The sequence below is a fragment of the Erythrolamprus reginae genome, chromosome 1, assembly GCF_031021105.1.
Source record: "Erythrolamprus reginae isolate rEryReg1 chromosome 1, rEryReg1.hap1, whole genome shotgun sequence".
Taxonomy (NCBI): Eukaryota; Metazoa; Chordata; class Lepidosauria; order Squamata; family Dipsadidae; genus Erythrolamprus; species Erythrolamprus reginae.
Window position 1 is genome coordinate 390,343,446 of NC_091950.1, and position 21,563 is coordinate 390,365,008.

Genomic DNA, 21,563 nt, shown 5'->3' on the forward strand with positions numbered 1-21,563 from the left:
GCCAAGCGGCATTGTTTAGTTGACGGGACCCGGAGAAGACCCACTTTGTGGGACCTAACTGGTCGCTGGGATTCGTGCAGCAGAAGGCGGTGTAACATGGGCATATTTTGGAAAGCCCATGATTGCTCTCGCAGCTGCATTCTGCACGATCTGAAGTTTCCGAACACTCTTCAAAGGTAGCCCCATGTAGAGAGCGTTGCAGTAGTCCAGCCTCGAGGTGATGAGGGCAGGAGTGACTGCGAGCAGTGACTCCTGGTCCAAATAGGGCCGCAACTCTTGCTTGATCGTACCAGCAGGAATAGGCCGAGGTAGAGGAAAGGATCGAGTCTATTTTTGCAAAGAAGATCTATCCATAAATTAATACAGCTTTACATGAACTATGCACCATGAATTATTCCATTGTGCTCCAGGAATGTGAAGCGTGGGAGGGAAAGAGGAAGGAAAACAGTGCCGTTTCTGGGGTGCCGCAGCTACATTCCTCCAGTCCATCTTCGTGCGTCATGCACTCAGGGCCTCGCTTCCAATCTATTTCCTTTGATTAGTGCTAGATTTATTCAAATTGACTTTTTTTCTCTCCCTTTTGTCTTCCACGTGCGTCAACCCCTTTTTTCCACTCCCAGCTTTTGAAATTTCACTTTCGGGAAGTAAGAACTCATTTTCTGCTCCTTTCCCCTATTTCTCTGTTGCTGCTGCCTCATTGCCCAGGGTTATTACCATTAAACAGAAGTCACATTCTAATGCGCATACAGCCAAAAAAGAGAGAGAGAGAAACGCTTCAAAATACCTCCTTTTAAACCACAATGACTTGAACTGAAAAAAAATTAGGTGTATAAAGTGCACGCTGATAATTTCTCTATTCTGGCTAAAAGCTCAAAGGTGGCGAACTAATGATCGCATCCAAGAGACACTTAATTTAATATTTACTTAACTGCATTCCATTTATTGAGAGAGAGAGAGAAAAGAAATGATGGGAAGCAGCTGCACAGCCCACATGGCAAAGAACAGAGGTAAAGGAAAAGAAATGCACTATAAACACATTGTGGAAACACACATTTAATATAGTAAGTCAATAGCAACACCACTTAGACTTCTATACTACTCCACACTACTTTACAGCCCTCTCTAAGCAGTTGTCAACGCCCTAAATAGCATCTGAGAAATAAATCAAGTTCCAGTCCAATTCTTTCACTCAAGGTTCCATTTGTTAACAGAGCCATGTTGGTCACATGGCTCCGAGTTTGCGGAGAGGGGCGGCATATAAATCCAATAAATCTAATCTAAATCTAATCTAATCTAATCACACACCAATCTTCATTCCGATACTAAGGTCTTTCCAGTTCCCACCCAGGTTAAGGTTCATCCTACATTCCCACAGCCACAAATCCATCACAAGACCCAATCCGGGGCAGGGATTTCACCAACTTTCTCTTTTCTTCAGTTGATGCAGAACAAAAGGTGACCTTGGCTCGAGAAAAGCCATTCACATTAGAGAACCATCTGTCAGCAGTGGTGAGGGGGACGTTTGCGCAGGTTCGCCTGGTGCACCAGTTGCGGCCCTATCTGGACCGGGACTCACTGTTCACAATCACTCATGCCCTCATCACCTCGAGATTCGACTACTGTAATGCTCTCTACATGGGGCTACCTTTGAAGAGTGTTCGGAAACTTCAGATCGTGCAGAATGCAGCTGCGAGAGCAGTCATGGGCTTCCCAAGGTATGCCCATGTTACACCAACACTCCGCAGTCTGCATTGGTTGCCAATCAATTTCCGGTCACAATTCAAAGTGTTGGTTATGACCTATAAAGCCCTTCATGGCATCGGACCAGAATATCTCTGGGACCGCCTTCTGCCGCACAAATCCCAGCGACCGATTAGGTCCCACAGAGTTGGCCTTCTCCAGGTCCCGTCAACTAAACAATGTCGTTTGGCCGGCCCCAGGGGAAGAGCCTTCTCTGTGGCAGCCCCGACTCTCTGGAACCAGCTCCCCCCGGAGATTAGAACTGCCCCCACCCTCCTTGCCTTTCGTAAGCTCCTTAAAACCCACCTTTGTCGTCAGGCATGGGGGAACTGAGATATCTCCCCTGGGCCTATACAATTTATGTTTGGTATGTTTGTATGTATGTCTGCTTAATAATGGGGTTTTTAAAATATTTTAAATTTTTAAATTATTAGATTTGGTATGAACTGCTTTAGTGTGTTGTGAGCCGCCCCGAGTCTACGGAGAGGGGCGGCATACAAATCTAATAAATAAATAATAAATAAATAAATTTGTTGTGCTTAGTAACTTTCCCTCTCACTCGCTACCCTTCCCAAGGCCCCTAATGCTAAACTACTGTGGCAGGCCAAAGCCTCTGAATCCACACAATGGCTTCGGCCTGACGGCAGTTTACAAATCTAGCATATTGCCCCCAGCAATCTGGGTCCACATGTTACCAACTTGGAAAGGATGGAAGGATCAGTCAACCTTCAGCCGGTGAGAACCAAACTGCTGGAAGTCGGCAGAATTAGCCTGCAACATTGCACTCTAACCACTGTGCTGCCACGGCATATATGGCAAGCACTTATTTCTTGGATGTTATTGTCTCTGGGCTTGACATGAGACAATCTGGGTCTTACCAACATAGCCAGGCATGTTCGCCTTAGAACAAGGACAGAAACACCAGCCTGAAGCTGACGAGTGAGACCTCGTCGGAAATTTCTGGCGACGTTTCGATGAGGTCCCACTCATCATCTTCAGGCTGGTGTTTCTTCAGACACACACACGTTTGAAAGTTCAAAACAATGTCCTTTATCACAAAATTCAAAAGAAACAAAGCACCCTTTTTGTATTGCAAAGAGCACTCTTCCCCAAAACAACCTTGTAGGCTGTACAAGTCCCTTAATCAGTCCTTAAGTACTTAGCTAGTAGCTGTGAAGAAATGTCACAGCCCTCCTTCTTCCCACAAAGTGAAACACACACACACTTTACTCTGCTTTGGTGTCAAAGGCGTGAAAAATCCACAAACAAAGTTCAGAAACAGAGAGGCACGATCCTGAAGAACTGCGATCAGATAATCTTCCACAACGGCCAAACTAGCACGCTGCTATTTATAGCAGCAGCTCTAATTACTGGAGCCTCACCCAAACACAGGTGGCCTCTCTTATCTCCTGTAATATTTCCTCAATTGGTCTCTTGGATGCATAAGTCTGCGCCTGCGTGGGTCTAACACTTCATCATCCAAATCGACCGAAGATAATGGTGATTGGCTTCCTGGGCTGTGTGCCAAGCCCCCCTCTTCCAAGTCACTCCCAACTTCTTCGTCTTCCGAGGAAACTGCACTCCCTGACTCTGCCGGCAACAAAATAGGCCTAGGACATGTTGACGTTTCCCCTGCCTCCACCTCCACATTCCCTGGTGCAGGAGCTGGGCCAGAGCCAAACACAACATATATATATATATATATATATATATTATATATCTAATAAATAAATAATTATACCTTACTGTATAATAACTGTATTTGCAAATCAAGAACTTACTAATTGCATAAATGTGCTTAAGAACAGTTCGCTCAAATGTGTGAGTCAACTGAAATAGTTGACCAACAGCACATTTTTCCCTTTCTTTCCTCTTTCTTTCTTTACTCTTCCTTCCTTTTTTTCCTTTCTCCTTTCCCCCCCCCCCTTTCCTTTCTTTTTCCTTTATACCGTATATAAATTTAATCTAGGCCTGTGATAAGACAACTATGTAACCAATATAATATATTAAGTACCGGTATATACCAACATATTAATTAATTGATATAAAATATATAAAGAAGAAAGAATGGTAAACTGCTGAAATGTAAGCCTAAAACCTCAACTAATGTCAAACATGTTGGTTAATTTTTTTTACTTTAATTGTTAATTAAAGTTTATATTTTTTCAAAAAAAGAAAAGGCAGTTTCTAATGAAGGAAGGAGCACATTGTAAGAAGAGGGGATGAAACAAGAGATATCACAGCCCAGAGCTGGATCAGAGAAAGAGACTAAGGATAGCCATTCTTTACAACCTCCCAGATGATATCCATTAGGTTTAGAGTAGCATAGGTTTAATATGGTAAGATCCTGACTATATGATATAAGCAAGTAAAAAATTTAGCCTTAGCTGGATTATTCTACGTTCTTCCTGGGTTAGGCCTGATATCAGTCTGGAAACAGAGAGATAGGGTAAGGACTCACCTTAGTGAAGCCAAATGATAGAAAAAGAGAACCAATTTGGTGTAGTGGTTAAGACACCAACCAGGAAAATGGAAGGCTGTGAGTTCTAGTTCTGTCTTAGGCACAAAGCCACAAAATCTTGAACTAGTCACTCTCCCTAAACCCTAGGATGAAAGGAATGGCAGATCACTTGCAAAATATTGCCAAGAAAACTGCAGGGATTTGTCAAGGGAATCAGTAAATATTGATTCAAAACTGCACAAACACACACAAATGTACCCACAAACGAATATGTATATAATCTAGTCTTGTCTCACTTATGGAAGAAAATTATGGCAGTTGCAGTTGAAGACACATGGAAAACATCAAATTAGAAAACACTGGAATAGATCCATAAGAAACAATGACACATGTCAATCAGGTGCTCCAACAATTGATTCTATTGTTATTAAAAAACAGTAGTAATTTTACCCAAAGTCTCGATCAAGGAGTTGGTTGGCCACTGGCATCAAAGATAACTCAGTTATTAGTTGTTGTTTTTTTGAATCACATGAGACATAAAAATTTAATTAATAAATAAACTTCATTAGGAAAATAATATATAATATAATAATATAATATAATATCATCATATCATATCATTTCATATGTGTGTTTCTGTCGAATCACCCTGGTATATCCTATCCTTGGAGAAAGGCGGCATAGAAATCCAATAAATAAATAATAAATATGGGAGGGAGCACACTGCTTCCTTTTTGCCTATTCTCCTTTGGCTGACTAAGTGGGTGTGGCCGACTGGTGGGTGTGGCCAGCTTGACGCCACTTCCCAAACTGCTGCCACGTTTCCTCTTCACACTGGGAAGACTGGGCCTAATTTTAGTGGGTAGACCGGGCTGAAGCGACCTGGCTGGTCCCTTACATTTTCCAAGCAAACCTGCGGACTGTATCCAACCACATCATGGGCCACATCCGGCCTTGTGTTTGATACTCCTGCCCTAGATCAGTGTTTCCCAACCTTTTTTGAGCCGCGGCACATTATTCATGTTTTCAAAATTCTGGGGAACACTGAAGGGGGGGGGCGGGGGGGCTAAAGAAAAGTTTGGACAAAAAAAATATCTCTTCCTCCATTTCACTCTATTTCTCCCTCTCTCTTTCTCTCTCTTCCTTCCTTCCCTTCTTTCTCTCCATCCCTCTTTCTTTCTTTCTTCCTCTCTTTTTTGCTTTCTCTCTCCCTCCTTCCCTCCCTCTATGTCTTTCCCTCTCCCTCCTTCCCCCCTTTCTTTCTCTCTCTCTCTTGCTTTCTTTCCCTCTCTTTCTCTTGCTTTCTTTCTCTCATTCTCTCTCCCCTCCTTTTTCTCTCTCTCTCTTTCTCTCTCGTTCACCACGCCAGCAACAGAGAAAAAAAGAAAGAGCGAGAGAGAGCCGGAGAGAGAGTGGAGTGCGCAGCAGCCATCAGCCTCCTTGCCCTCCCAGACGTCCCCAGCGCTCGGCCTCGCGCCGCCTCCCGTTAGCCCGGCCGAAAGCCACACAGTCCCGGACTCCCGGATCGCTCGCTTCTCCGGCCAGCGCGGCGCTTTCCTGGGCAGATGGCTTTGCTGACCGGAGAAGCGAGCGATCCGGGAGTCCGGGACTGTGTGGCTTTGCGCCATGAAGAGAAAACGGCAGCAGGGAAAAGTCGGCCGTTTTCTCTTCATGGCGCAAAGCCACACAGTCCCGGACTCCCGGATTGCTCGCCCCAAGGCAGGAGGCGGCGGCGGAGGAGAGTGGGCGGATCGGGCGGGCAATTGGGCAGGGCGGAGAAGCCAGGGGCGCGTTTGGCCGGAGGCACTGTGGGGAGGCAGGGGCAGGGAGGTGCGGCAGTAGGTGCCTCCGGCCAAACGCGCCCCTGGCTTCTCCGCCCTGCCCCATTGCCCGCCCGATCCGCCCACTCTCCTCCGCCGCCTCTCGCCGCGGCACACCTGACGGTGTCTCGCGGCACACTAGTGTGCCGCGGCACACCGGTTGGGAAACGCTGCCCTAGATGATGAATGAAGTGACCAGCTTCATCCATCTCATTGCCAAGAGAATTACCCAATCAAGTCAAGATCATCTGGAATTTAGCTTGACTCAAAGGAGACTTCACTTACCGGTACTTTTATATTTATTATAAAATGATACCCTATTTAAAAGCTCACAATATCAAAGTGCATCAAAGGCAGATAGATTAATTCTATATGATGCAGTCACTGTTCACTTTAATAAGCAGCAGTTACCTGATGCTGGAATTTAGAGGGATCTCGGCTGCTAACGGGAACCACACTCCCATAGACATGGAGTTCCCGGACAATGGAGACACCACCCTTCAGCTCAGGTCTGAATGTGTCCTCCGAACATTTCCGCAAACGTAGAAGTCCAATCAGGATGTCCTGCTCAGGATCTTCATAAGAAAGAAAAGTCTCCCAACCACCATTGGCCACGTAGTCTCTCCGGACCAGTTCAACCTGGTGAAAAGAGAAAGAAGAGCCAAAAGGTTGATAAATGATAATAGAGAGTAGTCACTGTAAAAATTGTGCAGCAATCAAAAGGGACCAAAGCCAATTTCATGGTGATGCAGGTAATTCTTTGTGCTGGAGAAAAATAGCGTGAAATAGTTTCACCATGTGCAGGTCACAATAGATGGATTTTTAACAGCGTAGAGTCAGAAAGTGTGATTATTGTCTTTCCACACAAGTTAAAATGTTAAATGAAAACATCTTTTGTGGAAAATCACATGAACACTTCTTAGAAGAGACCTCAGTAGTTGTGGCCTCTCAACGCCTTCTGCTGAGAATATACCAAGAAGCACCGTGCTTAGACACGACCTATGCATTTTTTGCTTATAGTTGGCCACTGAGGGAAGAAAACATTACAAAAGATTTCTCTAATCAAATATCAGACTTTATTGCAGAGAATTAAATCCAGAAAGCACACACAGGCAGACTGATGCAGCAAGATTGATTTAAATAAGAAACTTATTTATATACAAGAATATCACATGAGTATTTACAATACCAGTAGCAGAGTTCTTCTTTAACATAGCAGCAATTACAGGCAAACACACAGGCAAAAGAGAAGAGTTAGTTTCGTTTTCAGAGTTCAGAGCGGACTGAGAGAACAAAGAGGACTGAGCCACCCCCAGCCTTCTAGCTTCAGTTTCGATTCTCTGCACAGATTCAGATGTGCTTAGCTCTCATTGTCTGACTTAGTTGCTATGCCTATTCATTGTCTGACTTTGTTATCATTGGCTCTCGCAGTCATGAATATTCTAACATCAAAGTTTCTTCTTAGGCTCTTAATATTTAGAAGTTAAAAATCACCTTTGCCAATTCTGGAAAGATTCAGAAACTCCCCCCCAAAATACAATAATTAGAAAAATATATGAATGCGCAGAGATGGATAGATTAACGATTGATTTGCGTGGCCAAAAAGATTCAGAATACTTTGAAATTTGGGACAGATGGTATCAATGAATTCGGCATAGGGAAACAAAATGAAAAGAAAGAGCTAAAATTGAAGCACATTATGTAAATATATATAGAGAGAAATGTATAACATATAAGTATAATAGTATATGTATAAGTATACAAATATTCAGCATAATAGTATAAATTTAAGTATATTATCTATTTTATTAAATAAGATTAAGTGTAGAGCGATTAAATGTATATAAGTTTACAAAATATAACAAAGCTCAAAAGAAAAATATGCAAGAATGTACCAATGCAGAACTATTACTGTATTTATTATGATTTTGTTTTGTTTTTAAAAAATTAAAAATTAATAAACTTTATTTTTTTTTAAAAGGAAGTTAAAAAAAAGGTAGGGTTTGAACAACTGACATTGCAAGCAATATAGATACAAATACTCTAATCACTAGAATATGAAGATTGTGGGCCCCTTGATATGCAGGCCAGCCCAAATCTGGAATTGAAGCCATGCTTCTGATATTGTGGAGTTTCTGGAGGTTTTCAGAAGATGAGCTTGTTAATTACGGGTTGGTTACTGTTGGGTTAGTTCAGTCGCTGCTCTAGAGGAAACACTTGAAGACAACCCTGCAGTGTTTCCTTTGGAGTTTTGTTTTGCATTAGTAAGAACTCGTGCTTTGTTGCATCTTCCAAAGATCCTTTCTTGAGTTCTCACCTGAGACCTTTCAATGAGCTCTCTTTCTGATCAACTTCTGATCAGCTGGGATATTATTTGGGTAGAGGAGAGGAGCTTCCATTATATAAGGCTCTGCTTGAGAGATGTCACACACACACAAAAAAGCTTCTAGAGTTGTTAACCTGATCCTTCGCAGCTTCTGCTCAGGCAATCTCACACTACTCACAAGAACCTACAAAACTTTTGCCAGACCCATCCTAGACTACTGCTCATCTGTCTGGAACCCATACCACATCTCAGACATCAACACCCTTGAAAATGTCCAAAGATATTTCACCAGAAGAGCCCTTCACTCCTCCACTCGAAACAGAATATCCTACGAAAATAGACTAACAATCCTGGGCCTAGAAAGCCTAGAACTACGGCGCCTAAAACACGATTTGAGTATTGCCCACAAGATCATATGCTGCAACGTGCTACCGGCCAATGACTACTTCAGCTTCAACCGCAACAACACAAGAGCACGCAACAGATTCAAACTTAATACGAACCCCTCCAAACTTGGCTGTAAAAAATATGATTTCAACAATCGAGTTATCGAAGCGTGGAACTCATTACCGGACTCAATTGTGTCAACCCCTAATCCCCAACACTTCTCCCTTAGACTCTCCACGTTTGACCTTTCCAGGTTCCTAAGAGGCCAGTAAGTGCCCTGGTGTGCCTTTCGTCCCCTGTCCAATTGTCTTTCCTTTCTTTCATCTATCATATATATTCTCTTCCTTTCATATATCCTCTCCTCTAAGTTCACTTTTACCCTTATATATATTACCACGTCTTTTTTTCTTCCTATGTATTTGTGTATTGGACAAATGAATCAATAAAATAAAATAAAATAAAATAAAATAAATAAATGTCAATGACAGCTTGTTTGTCTATGTATCTATGCTTGCTGAGACTGCCCAGATTTCTTCCTTGTTGCTCATTTGTTGCTTCAATTCCTGAAGATCTGTTGATACTGGACTTTGAATTCTAGACTCAATCTTGCTTCTGCTTATGGTGATAAGAGTCTATTATAAAATCCTCTTGTTGCTTCTGATAATCTGATTACATAGCTGGCCACGCTGGATAAATCTTGATACAGAAGATGATGTGATGTATACTGGATTATTTCATATAAACTGAGGATTTTCTAGTGTGTTAGGAATAGCAGTAGCACTTAGACTTATATTTATTAATTGGATTTCTACATACTGCTTCACAATGCTTTACAGATCTCTCTAAGCAGTTTAGAGTCAGCATACTGTCCCCAAACAATCTGGGTCTTCATTTTAGCTACCTTGGAAAGTTGAGGCAACCTTGAGCCGCTCAGGATTGAACTGCTGGCAGTCAATCGAGTTAGCCTGCAATACTGCAGTCTAACCATTGCACTACCACAGCTCTAGGCCTTAAAGATTTTAATTTTATTTCCCATCAACATCTAATGGAAAATAACCCTGCTGCTTTTAATTAACGTAATCCATTTGCTATAATATCCTATGATAGAATCTCCCAATCAACTTGAGCTAAGAGCGCAATAGAATTAATTTAATTTGCTTTCACAATGCAAGTAGAGTTGGGGATCATATACACTTCTGCTACACGAATCCCAGCGACCAGTTAGGTCCCACAGAGTGGATCTTCTCCGGGTCCCGTCAACTAAACAATGTCGCTTGGCGGGACCCAGGGGAAGAGCCTTCTCTGTGGCGGCCCCGGCCCTCTGGAACCAACTCCCTCCAGAGATTAGAATTGCCCCCACCCTCCTTGCCTTTCGTAAGCTACTTAAAACCCACCTCTGCCGTCAGGCATGGGGGAATTGAGATCCTCTTCCCCCTAGGCCTCTACAATTCTATGCATGGTATGTTTGTATGTATGTATGTTTGGTTTTTATATTAATGGGTTTTTAATCATTTTTAACATCAGATTACTATTGTACATTGTTTTTATTGCTGCTGTTAGCCGCCCCGAGTCTACGGAGAGGGGCGGCATACAAATCAAATCAAATCAAATCAAATCAATTCAATTCAATTCAAATCAAATCAATCAATCAATACACACATACATACATACATATATACTTCTAGGGGAAACTTGAAAAAGCAGGGATACCACAGAGAAGATTAATCTATATCAGGGTTGTCAAACTCAACAGTCTGCGAACCAGATGCATCATATACTGGTCATGCCCACCCTTGGTTTAGTGAAGGGGGGAAAAGTTCCGATACATCATATGATGATGACATGAGTTTTGACACCCCTAATCGATACCCTGTATTTCTCATAAGGAAGAAGAACTCTCAAAGGCTTTGTAGAGATTACTTCACTAGAGATTAAAGGAGTTGTGTGATGAATCGGAGTTATGCTATGTAGGAATTTAATGATAACTACCAGCACTTTGCAAAGGTTCCAGACACCTACAGTATTCGTAATCAACTAACTGATTTAATACAGATATGTTGTACGCCACTAACATTTTGTACCAGCTGCATCTTTTTGGAGATTTGTAACCAAATTGCACCAGCAGGACAGACAATTCTGGGGGCAATATGCAATTTGAATTGCTATTGTTTAACGTTCTTCCAAGGTTAATTCAATTCAATTCAATTTATTAGATTTGTATGCCGCCCCTCTCCGAAGACTCGGGGCGGCTCACAACAATAATAAAAACAATATTCCAGCGAAAAACAAATCTAATATTAAAAAGCACATAAAACCCTATCATATTTAAAAAAGCAAACAACATATACGTACCCAAACATAAATATAAAAAAAGCCTGGGGAAAAGGTGTCTCAACTCCCCCATGCCTGGCGGTATAGATGGGTCTTGAGTAATTTATGAAAGACAAGGATTGTGGGGGCGGTTCTAATCTCCAGGGGAGTTGATTCCAGAGGGCCGGGGCTGCCACAGAGAAGGCTCTTCCCCTGGGGCCCACCAAACGACATTGTTTCGTCGATGGGACCCGGAGAAGGCCAACTCTGTGGGACCTTATTGGTCGCTGGGATTCGTGCGGTGTCAATAAGTAAAATAAAATAAAATAAAATAATAACAATTTGCCATTTAAAGTAGCTACCAATAAATTGGCAACGAGTTCAGTTGGTGCTGTCCATCCGTCATAAAGCCAGATAGTTTATATTGGAGGTCTTCACACTTGGCAACTTTAAGACCTGTGGACTTCAACTCCCAGAATTCTCCAATCAGCATAGCATAGTTAGCTGGAGAATTCTGGGAGTTGAAATCCCCAAGTCTTAAAGTTGCAAAGTTTGGGGACCCCTGGTTACCACCAATATTCAATTGGTGGCATTCAGTTCTGGAAGTCTTCTTCAAAGGCAGTTTCATCACAAGCATCTTGAAATTTTAACCTGCCACTAGTGCAAATTGGCTCATTTCCCCTGCAACCAGTTTATTAGCCGAAGCTATTAAGATTCATTCCAGGGTTCTGATGCCACCTGAGCCTCCTCAGTTGGAACAGAATGAAAACCTCCATTCAGAAAGTTCATCTTCCATAGCCATAGCATCTAATCTGGATTCATCTTCACTTTGTTTGATTCTGTCCACTTCTAATCTAACTCCCGGAACCAAAGTTCCATGGTGGGTTACTATGTTCCTGGACTAAATAATTAGAAACAAAAGATACTGTAATGATCATCCATAGCTGATTATAATGTGACATATTTTATAATTCCAACATGTATTTGTGTGCCGTCTTATTGAAAGATTCTAGGCAGCTTCCATCTCCTAAAAACCTACCACAAAGCAACATCACATAGCCACAATAAATCAGACAACCCACCTCCCCCAAAGCACTTTCCTCCAATTAAATAGCATTGTTTGCCCTGGAGGGCTCTCTGTAAAAGCAGTGTTTTCACAGCTTTCTGGAATGTTAACAAAATGTTAATAGAATGTTTTCTATCACAGACCCAATTATGGATAAGCATGCTTTTTGAACTGGAAAATAATTTTCTGAGCCTAAATTGGCTGAGATGTTTGGTAACATGTTTATTTGACTTATGCTAATTTTATTTGCTGCAGTGGTTTCCCCACCCCCCAAATAAACTTTTTTTTATTTATAAAAAATGAATAATTTTTGCTAATAAAGTGAGCAAGATCTATGGTTCTCAACCTTCTATATCTGCAACTGTATCCACCAGAGAACCTAGATTTCAAGGGAATTTTTAAAAAAGGTATGGGGGAGAAAAAAGGATTAGATAAAGGGCACCCAGGTTAATTTTTTCTTGTTGGATTCTCAGATACTAAAAAAAAAAGCCTTTAGGATAATGATGATGGATGAGACAGAGGTTCAGCCAGTACTACTTCCCCTACTATTGGCTGCTAAGAGGGAAATTCCTACCTAGAAGGCAGCTGTTAAAATGAAAGGAAAGGATCAATGCTCAATAAATCTTTGCAACAGTCAAAGCTGCCCTGTGGGAAAGGAGACCATTTGAAATTCTGTCAATGAGCATCCACGGGCCAATGCCAATGCCAATGCCTAACAGAAGTTATAAAAGAAAGGAGGCGAGTTATGGGATGGATGTGGAACAACCCAGTTGGCTTGCAGAGAGGAATGACACATTGCCTTTCACATCTGATGGCTTCTTGCTAAGGTGCCAAGTGGGCAACTGTTCAACTCCCTAGTTTGGCAATGGGCTCTATGGCCATTGCAAACCCACGGCAGCATCATTACAAGTTCTGGCAGATGCAAGGCAAGCGTGATTTTTTTCTTCTTCCAGGAATTGTAAAACTGACAAGGATGCGTAAGAGTAGACGTGGATTCCGCGTTAGACAAAAAGCTGAGTGAACCACGGTCAGCAGAGTGAATGAGGAGATGCAGTTGTTTTATTATTTGTTTATTAGATTTGTATGCCGCCCCTCTCCGTAGACTCGGGGCGGCTAACAACAATAATAAAACAGCATATGACAAATCTAATATTTAAAATAATTAAAAAACCCTTATTAAAAACCAAACATACACACAAACATACCATGCATAAATTGTATAGGCCTAGGGGGAAAGGAATATCTCAATTCCCCCATGCCTGATGACAGAGGTGGGTTTTAAGGAGCTTACGAAAGGCGAGGAGGGTGAGGGCAATTCTGATCTCTGGGGGGAGCTGGTTCCAGAGGGTTGGGGCCACCACAGAGAAGGCTCTTCGCCTGGGTCCCGCCAAACAACATTGTTTAGTCGACAGGACCCAGAGAAGGCCAACTCTGTGGGACATAACTGGTTGTGCCTTTTCTCTCCTCAGATGGACATTTAAACATACCCTACATTCCACCTAATTTGGTTCCATTTCACTTTCTACTGATGGCACATACTGGTATACAGTGGTATCTCTACTTACGAACTTAATTCGTTCCATGACCAGGTTCTTAAGTAGAAAAGTTTGTAAGAAGAAGCAATTTTTCCCATAGGAATCAATGTAAAAGCAAATAATGCATGCGATTGGGGAAACCACAGGGAGGGTGGAGCCCCTGTTTCCTCCTAGGAGATTCCTAGAGAGCCCCTACAGAGGCTTCTCCCCGCCTTTTCCGGCCCTGTTTCCTCCCAGGAGATTCCTAGAGAGATCCCATGGAGGCTTCTCTCTGCCTTTTCCAGTTACAGTTTCGGAGGCTCAGATTTATAAGTGGAAAATGGTTCTTGAGAAGAGGCAAAAAAATCTTGAACACCCGGTTCTTATCTAGAAAAGTTTGTCAGTAGAGGCGTTCTTAGGTAGAGGTACCACTGTATCACCAATTAAGAATCACTAGCTGAGATGTTTTATTCAAGACATATTCACTGTTTTTAGACTACTGATCTGGCTTGATAAAAGGCAGATTCCTTTTGTTATTTTGGGAACAAAGACAAGCGATTCTGCCATCTCAACCTCTATAAAAGGGTGTCAAGTTCTTTTTTTCAACACTCACACGCAGAAAAAACAAAGCTCACCTGGTAGGGTCTGACTTTGTGATGTATCTCTTGTATTCCAACTTCTCTTGTTCTCACATCACGGCACTAGACAGGAAGAGTAAGCGATAAAGCTTCAGATAAGAAGAAAAGAATTGCAACAGGGAACCTATTTAGGCTAAGGAATAGGGCCTTCATCATCACCCTCATTTCCTCCAGGGTTTAAAATTAAGTTAAAATAGACAAGATGACAATTTGAAGGGGAGATTTCAAAATAAAAATGCTTACTTATCCATTATAGGATAAGGAAGGAAAAGCCTGATATATTAATTAAAAGCCCATCCATTGCACATGTTAGCAAACACTGGTTTCCTTGAAGCAATCTGCATCTCGTGGAGAAATATATCAATATTTTTTTAAAAAACAGCCAGGTGAGAAGAAATTTCTCATCAAATACGAGACACCAATGTTAACTGTGTTTTGCACTGGATAAGTAAGGACTGATGCAGAGATAGTGATCGTGCAAGTTTAAAGCTATGCAGACTGAGAAATTCCTGAAAAAATGGTCATAGAGTGTGATTTCTATGAAGAATTTGGGGCTGGAACTTGCCATGCTTCTCTAAGTGACAAGAATCTTTCAAATTTTTCAGGGAAATATTTCTTCACCCAGAGGGTCGTTGGTTTATGGAATTCACTTCCAGAAGAGGTCGTGACAGCTGTCAGCCTTGATAGCTTCAAGGCAGGATTAGACAGATTCATGGATGCCAAGCATATAGATGGTTATTGAAACGGATATCCAAGTGCTGCCTCTATGTTGGTTGAGGCAGGCAGGATTCCCTTGAGTACCACTTGTTGGGGGTCCAGGGAAAGGGAGGGTCTTGCCTTCTCTTTATGCTCAAGACCCCCATGGACAATTGGTGGGCCACTGTGTGACACAGAATGCTGGACTCGATGGGCTTTGGCCTGATTCAGCATAGCTCTTCTTATGTTCTTAAATGTGATGAAAAATATCTGGATAAATATGTCTGATCTTACATTAAAACAGGACAAGCAACGTATGTTTAATTCCTGTCAATGACAGCAGAATTACTTGGAGGATAGTTTAAGAGAATTGTAACCCAAGATTTTGAGAAGGGAACAAGTGATCTGATCTATAAATAATTTAGTTCTTAACTCAGTTTCAAGCAGGGTGGGCCCCGATTTTGGATGTACAAGTGACAACAGTGGCACAAAGTAAGCAAAGTATGATAAACTCAGTTTGTGATCCTGGGGAAGGAAGGGGAGGGAAAGAATGTGGCTTCTAGATATTTGTAAAAATGGTAATTACTAAGGGTCAAGATATACAGTTTATGCATGGTATGTTTGTGTGTATGTTTTTGTTTTTTAATAAGGGGTTTTTAGTGACTTTTAAATTATTAGATTTGTTGTATATTGTTTTATTGTTGTTGTGAGCCGCCCCAAGTCTACGGAGAGGGGCGGCATACAAATCTAATAAATAATAATAATAATAATAATAATAATAATAATAACAACAACAACAACAACAACTAGTGCACTATCTTATATCTTGACTGCCCTGAAAATGGTCTAGAAGTTTGATCCAATACTTAACAAAAATGTTGAAACAAAAAAATTGAGCACAGCAGACTGTATGTTTTCTTTTTAATAAGGGGTTTTAAATGATTTTTAATTATTAGATTTGTCATATATTGTGTTATTATTGTTGTGAGCCGCCCCGAGTCTATGGAGAGGGGCGGCATACAAATCTAATCAATTGAATTGAATTGAATTCTTAAACAGCTATTATCCATTTCTAAGCACAAATCAAGCACGGCTTTTAATCTTAAAGTGATTTAAAACTCAATGAATCTCTTCAGTAATGATTATCTTCTTCAAGGGACTTTCAGTGGAAGTGACAGCAATACTGCTCAACCCTTTTCTTCCGTACCACTAAGATTGCTGTGAATCTGGAGCAACTTTAGGTGCCATGCAAATCTTGATTTACCCAGGATATTCATTTTAATCCTGGCTAATTTAGACTAATTATTGTCAACACTTTTGTTCTGCTACAGCAGTTAATATTAATAAAATGGAAGTTGTCTGATCATTATTTTACAAAAGTGTTTATATTTTTAAAATGATATTAGGGGTCTGCAGGACTTCAAATTATGACTTTGGTGGTCCGCGGAATTTAAAAGTATGACCTTGGTAGTCCCTGAGTTCCAAAAGTTTGGGGGGCCCTGCTCTAGGCTCCCTATATAGAACCCAAAATTTAAAAATAAAACTAAATAAGTAGGATCCTGGCATGCGGACATGCACCAACTTCAATAAACATAATTGATTTGAAGTAATGCCTTTGGGCTTCATAAATGTATCACTTGTATGTTAGACAACTTGTCTCTATGTGACTGGCCTTGTCTATTGTAGCAGTCTCCTATTATAATCATCCTTGGAGGATGCATCCACCATATGCTCTCAATGTTCCAAATGTACTTTTGGTTCAAATGATTATTTATTTCTATCCTATATAAATACATTAAATACACCAAGGGACAACAAGCAACAATGAGCTTTGCTTAACAGAAAAAATAAGTTTTAAAAGCCTTTTTCCATGAACAAATGCAATTGATAGCACTTCACCCAAATCCCTTTAATCCTAAAAATTATAAATTATCTTTGTATAGCTCAAGCTGTAAAGAAAACATATGTATTGTAAATAGGAGATCTTTAGACAGGACTGGTTTGTTTTAATACACAAAATAGCCTTTTATAAATCAACTATTTCAGGGGTCCCCAATCCCAGGGCTGCAGGTTGGTACTGGCCCATTTAGTACTGGGCCATGCAAACAGCAGGCAGGTATGCTTGTGCGCACAGCTCAATTTGCATGAGTAATAAGCAATTATGCGCACATGTGAAGTTCCATTTGCACAAGTGCACAAATGATGCCTCATGCGGATGTAAGATTGCCTTCCACTTGTGAAATTGAGTTGTGCATTCAAGCATATGCATCCACACAACACCACCTACGCCCCCCCCCCCCCCCGGTCTGAGAAAAGCTGGAAAGGTTGTGGAGCATTGAACTATATCAGAAGTGAGTTCTTCACGGTTCAGACTGGTTCGCCCGAACTAATAGCGACCCGCCGGTGGTGTCAAAATGACATCACCGAACCGGATTGGTCGGTGGGGGCCGGTCCATGGGCACCACCAGCTTTTTCCTTCAGAGCATGCGCAGAAGCAGAGATCTGGCAATGTGCATGTAGTCGCCATCTTTTTTTCAGCTTAGTATTTTTTTTCAGATGGGAGGGAGAGAACCAGCAGCAAAGTAAGTTGGAAGCTTAGGCTACCCTAGATTTAAATTGCCACATTCAGGTCAGGTTCTGGGTCTGGCCGATTCCAAATAGGCCTTTTCATATGTACGATGAAGTATTTTTTATGGGTGTTCATGATGAATCCTCAAACTGTCCCCTTCACACACACTCTTATATGAATAAGAATTATTTATTTGGGTAGAAAATTCCAAAATAATAATTAATAATAATAATTAATAATAATAATATAATAATAATAATAATAATAATAATAATTATTATTATTATTATTATTATTATTATTATTTTATTGGATTTGTATGCCGCCCCTCTCCATAGACTCGGGGCGGCTAACAACAATAATAAAAATAACATGTAACAATCCAATAATAAAACAACTAAAAACCCTTATTATAAAACCAAACATACACACAAATATACCATGCATAACTTGTAATAGCCTAGGGGGAAGGAATATCTCAACTCCCCCATGCCTGGCGGTATAAGTGAGTCTTGAGTAGTTTACGAAAGACAGGGAGGGTGGGGGCCGTTCTAATCTCCGGAGGGAGTTGGTTCCAGAGGGCCGGGGCTGCCACAGAGAAGGCTCTTCCCCTGGGCCCCACCAAACAACATTGTTTAGTCGACAGGACCTGGAGAAGGCCAACTCTGTGGGACCTTATCGGTTGCTGGGATTCGTGCTGTAGCAGGCGGTTCCGGAGGTAATCTGGTCCAATGCCATGTAAGGCTTTAAAGCGTAGGTCTCCATACAAAAGTGTAGGTCTCCATACATTTGGAAGAAAAAAACACCCCAGTAGGATGGAGTGTATTTATCCATCATCAGAATGATGAGAATTAGAATCTTAATGCAACTAATCTGTGATGAGGCAATTATTTCAAAGGACTTCAGGCTGCCTATGTACGCTTCCAGAAAAACATTTACTATTTGTAACTATTATATTTTGATGGATCTCTATGGCTGCACTCAGGCCTACATGCAAGTATAATACTTATTTAATACATTTGCAGTTGCCCATCTCTCTACCGGGTGACTTTGAGCAGATTTTGCAAACCAAAGCAATCATACTTGGTACAGATAAGAATAGATACAAGTCTGGTGGATTTAAGAAATACAGAATAAAATTATGCGTTTTACCTCTGTTCCTAAGTCCTTCATCCTAGCCAAAGCCAGTTCTCTCAAGTTGCCATGTTCCACTCCAGAAGTGACTAAAGGCATTGGGATATCCCTAAAAGAAACAGATCCTCCATTAAACAAAGGTATAATTTCAAAAAATTAACCATCAATGCTTTAAATATAAAATACAACAGTTCTTCGTCTACTACTACTTGGTTGAATCAGGCCCAGCAGGACTTCATTCCTGTATTGTTCTGGTGCTGTTCTTGATACCTGACTAAGAGTTTGTAGTGTTTGCCACTGCTTTGACCTATGACCATTCATTGAATAGTTAATAGCTATTCAAAGTTACAATAGCACTGGGGAAAAAAATGACGTATGACAGGCTCTCACATTAACGGATGTCATAGTATCCCTGTGATCACATGATCAGAATTCAGATGACAGGCAATTAGCAGGTGTTTACAATGTTTGCAGAATCTAGGATCACATGACTTCCAGGAAGCATATGACAAGCAAAGTGAACGAGGGGAGCTGGAATTGCTTAATGACCACAATAATTTCCTTAACAAGCATAACAAACAAACAAAAAAGCTAAAATTTGTTTTTTTGGAAAAGCATTAATATCTAGAATTATACTGTTGCTTCTTCTGCTACCATCTACTTCCTGTCCACATATATTGTGATTTGACTTACTCTGACAACAATAATTGAACTATGAACATTTCAAATGTTCATAGAACCGTCTTCTGCCGCATGAATCCCAGCGACCAATAAGGTCGCACAGAGTTGGCCTTCTCCGAGTCCCGTCGACTAAACAATGTCGGTGGCAGGCCCCAGGGGCAGAGCCTTCTCTGTGGTGGCCCCAGCTCTTTGGAATCAACTCCCCCCAGAGATTAGAACGGCCTCCACCCTCCTTGCCTTTCGTAAATTATTAAAGACCACCTATGCCACCAGGCATAGGGGAATTAGATACCCCCGGACATATATAGTTTATGTATGGAATGATTGTGCTGCATGGTTTTAATATTGGGTTTTTAAATATGTTTTTTTTAATATTAGATTTGTTTACATTATTATTTTGTTGTGAGCTGCTCCGAGTCCACAGAGAGGGGCGCCATACAAATCTAATTAATAATAATAATAATAATAATAATAATAATAATAATAATAATAATAAATGCAGATCCATTGCATCAAAGTTTGGTTCCCAAAATGTCCAAATAAATGCTTCCAGAAAACATAGATATATCCTACCCCACTGTTAACCTCAGAGGTCTTCAAATTTGGCAACTTTAAGACTTGTGGAGTTCAACTCCCAGAATTCCCACACTTGGCCAATAAAGTATTCTATTCTATTCTATTCTATTCTACAGTGTTCCCTTGACTTTCGCAGGGGATGCGTTCCAAGACCGCCCGCGAAAGTCAAATTTCCGTGAAGTAGAGATGTGGAAGTAATTACACTATTTTTGGCTATGAACAGTATCGCAGGACATCCCCTAACACTTTAAATTCCTAAATTACATTTCTATTCTATTCTATTCTATTCAACATTGCAATGTTTCTGAAACTTTCTCTTAAGGCTCCAATATGTCTGGCTAAAAACTGCTATCTGGTTGCAAGAAAAATGATGAAAAAAGATCTGGAGACTAGAAAAGTTGGGAATGTAAGAAGAAATAGAGGTTTGATGGTGATAAGGTACGGCAAATTATCAAGACAGATTCTCCACCCGCTGGCACACTGGGGCTTAATTCCCTCACCCCCTGCTCTCTTCTATATCAACCACCTAGCCGAGCCTCTCCCCCAGAACACAGTAATAATTAGCTCATTCCTTAATTTATTCAGCTGGTCCCTGGGAGTAAATACAACCTCATCTAGTCAACAGGCATTAACAGTCTTCAGGCAGTAACAGTTAAGAGTTAATAAGCTCTTCCCTGCTCCAGCTAAAGGATACACTGGAGGAGAATGCAATTTCCATCTAGGCATGTTAGAACAGAGGCAGCCGTCAGAGAGCTGTGCTTCTTTCCAATTACCAAAATACTGTGGAACGCCAGGCTGTTGCACGATTCACCACAGGGATGTCAATAAAACCACTCTTGCACCCTAGCACGTAGCCTACATAGCAATATCCACTGAGCAAGTCTATCATCTCCGAAACAGTGACACAGTGTACTGGCGTGCCCGAAGGCCCTGGGTGGCCATCTGCTGTGAAACATATTTCTGTTTCTGTGTAAGGAGGGGATGTGACTCAAGATAAGCATATACATCTATGCAAATGGGGCAAATTTTAAGAATCTAAAGACAAACTTTCCATTCTCTCTATCCATGATGTCAAAGGTTTAAGTCTAGATTTTCCAGTAGTGAAGACCACTCATAGAAACATAGAAGACTGACGGCAGAAAAAGACCTCATGCTCCATCTAGTCTGCCCTTATACTATTTCCTGTATTTTATCTTAGGATGGATATATGTTTATCCCAGGCATGTTTAAATTCAGTTACTGTGGATTTACCAACCACGTCTGCTAGAAGTTATACTCTTTCAGTAAAATAATATTTTCTCACGTTGCTTCTGATCTTTCCCCCAACTAACCTCAGATTGTGCCCCCTTGGTTCTTGTGTTCACTTTCCTATTGAAAATACTTCCCTCCTGAACCTTATTGAACCCTTTAACATATTTAAATGTTTTGATCATGTCCCCCTTTCCCTTCTGTCCTCCAGACTATACAGATTGAGTTCCTGATAAGTTTTATGCTTAAGACCTTCCACCATTTTTGTAGCCCGTCTTTGGACCCATTCAATTTTATCAATATCTTGAGGTCTCCAGAACTGAACACAGTATTCCAAATGTGGTCTTATCAGCGCTCTATACAGCAGGATCACAATCTCCCTCTTCCTACTTGTTAT

The 21,563-nt window shown here is 41.1% G+C and overlaps 1 protein-coding gene across 1 annotated transcript in view; it reads right to left on the reverse strand.

Moving 5' to 3' along the window:
- The window catches only part of ELP3 (elongator acetyltransferase complex subunit 3), a 150,462-nt gene that overhangs the window by 39,589 nt on the left and 89,310 nt on the right, over positions 1–21,563 (reverse strand). Inside the window, exons 11-13 of the mRNA XM_070734881.1 lie at positions 18,680–18,770; positions 14,260–14,325; positions 6,433–6,660 (exon numbers count right to left, since the gene is read on the reverse strand). Coding sequence (XP_070590982.1) covers positions 6,433–6,660; positions 14,260–14,325; positions 18,680–18,770 — 385 coding nt within the window. The remainder of the gene's footprint in view (positions 1–6,432; positions 6,661–14,259; positions 14,326–18,679; positions 18,771–21,563) is intronic.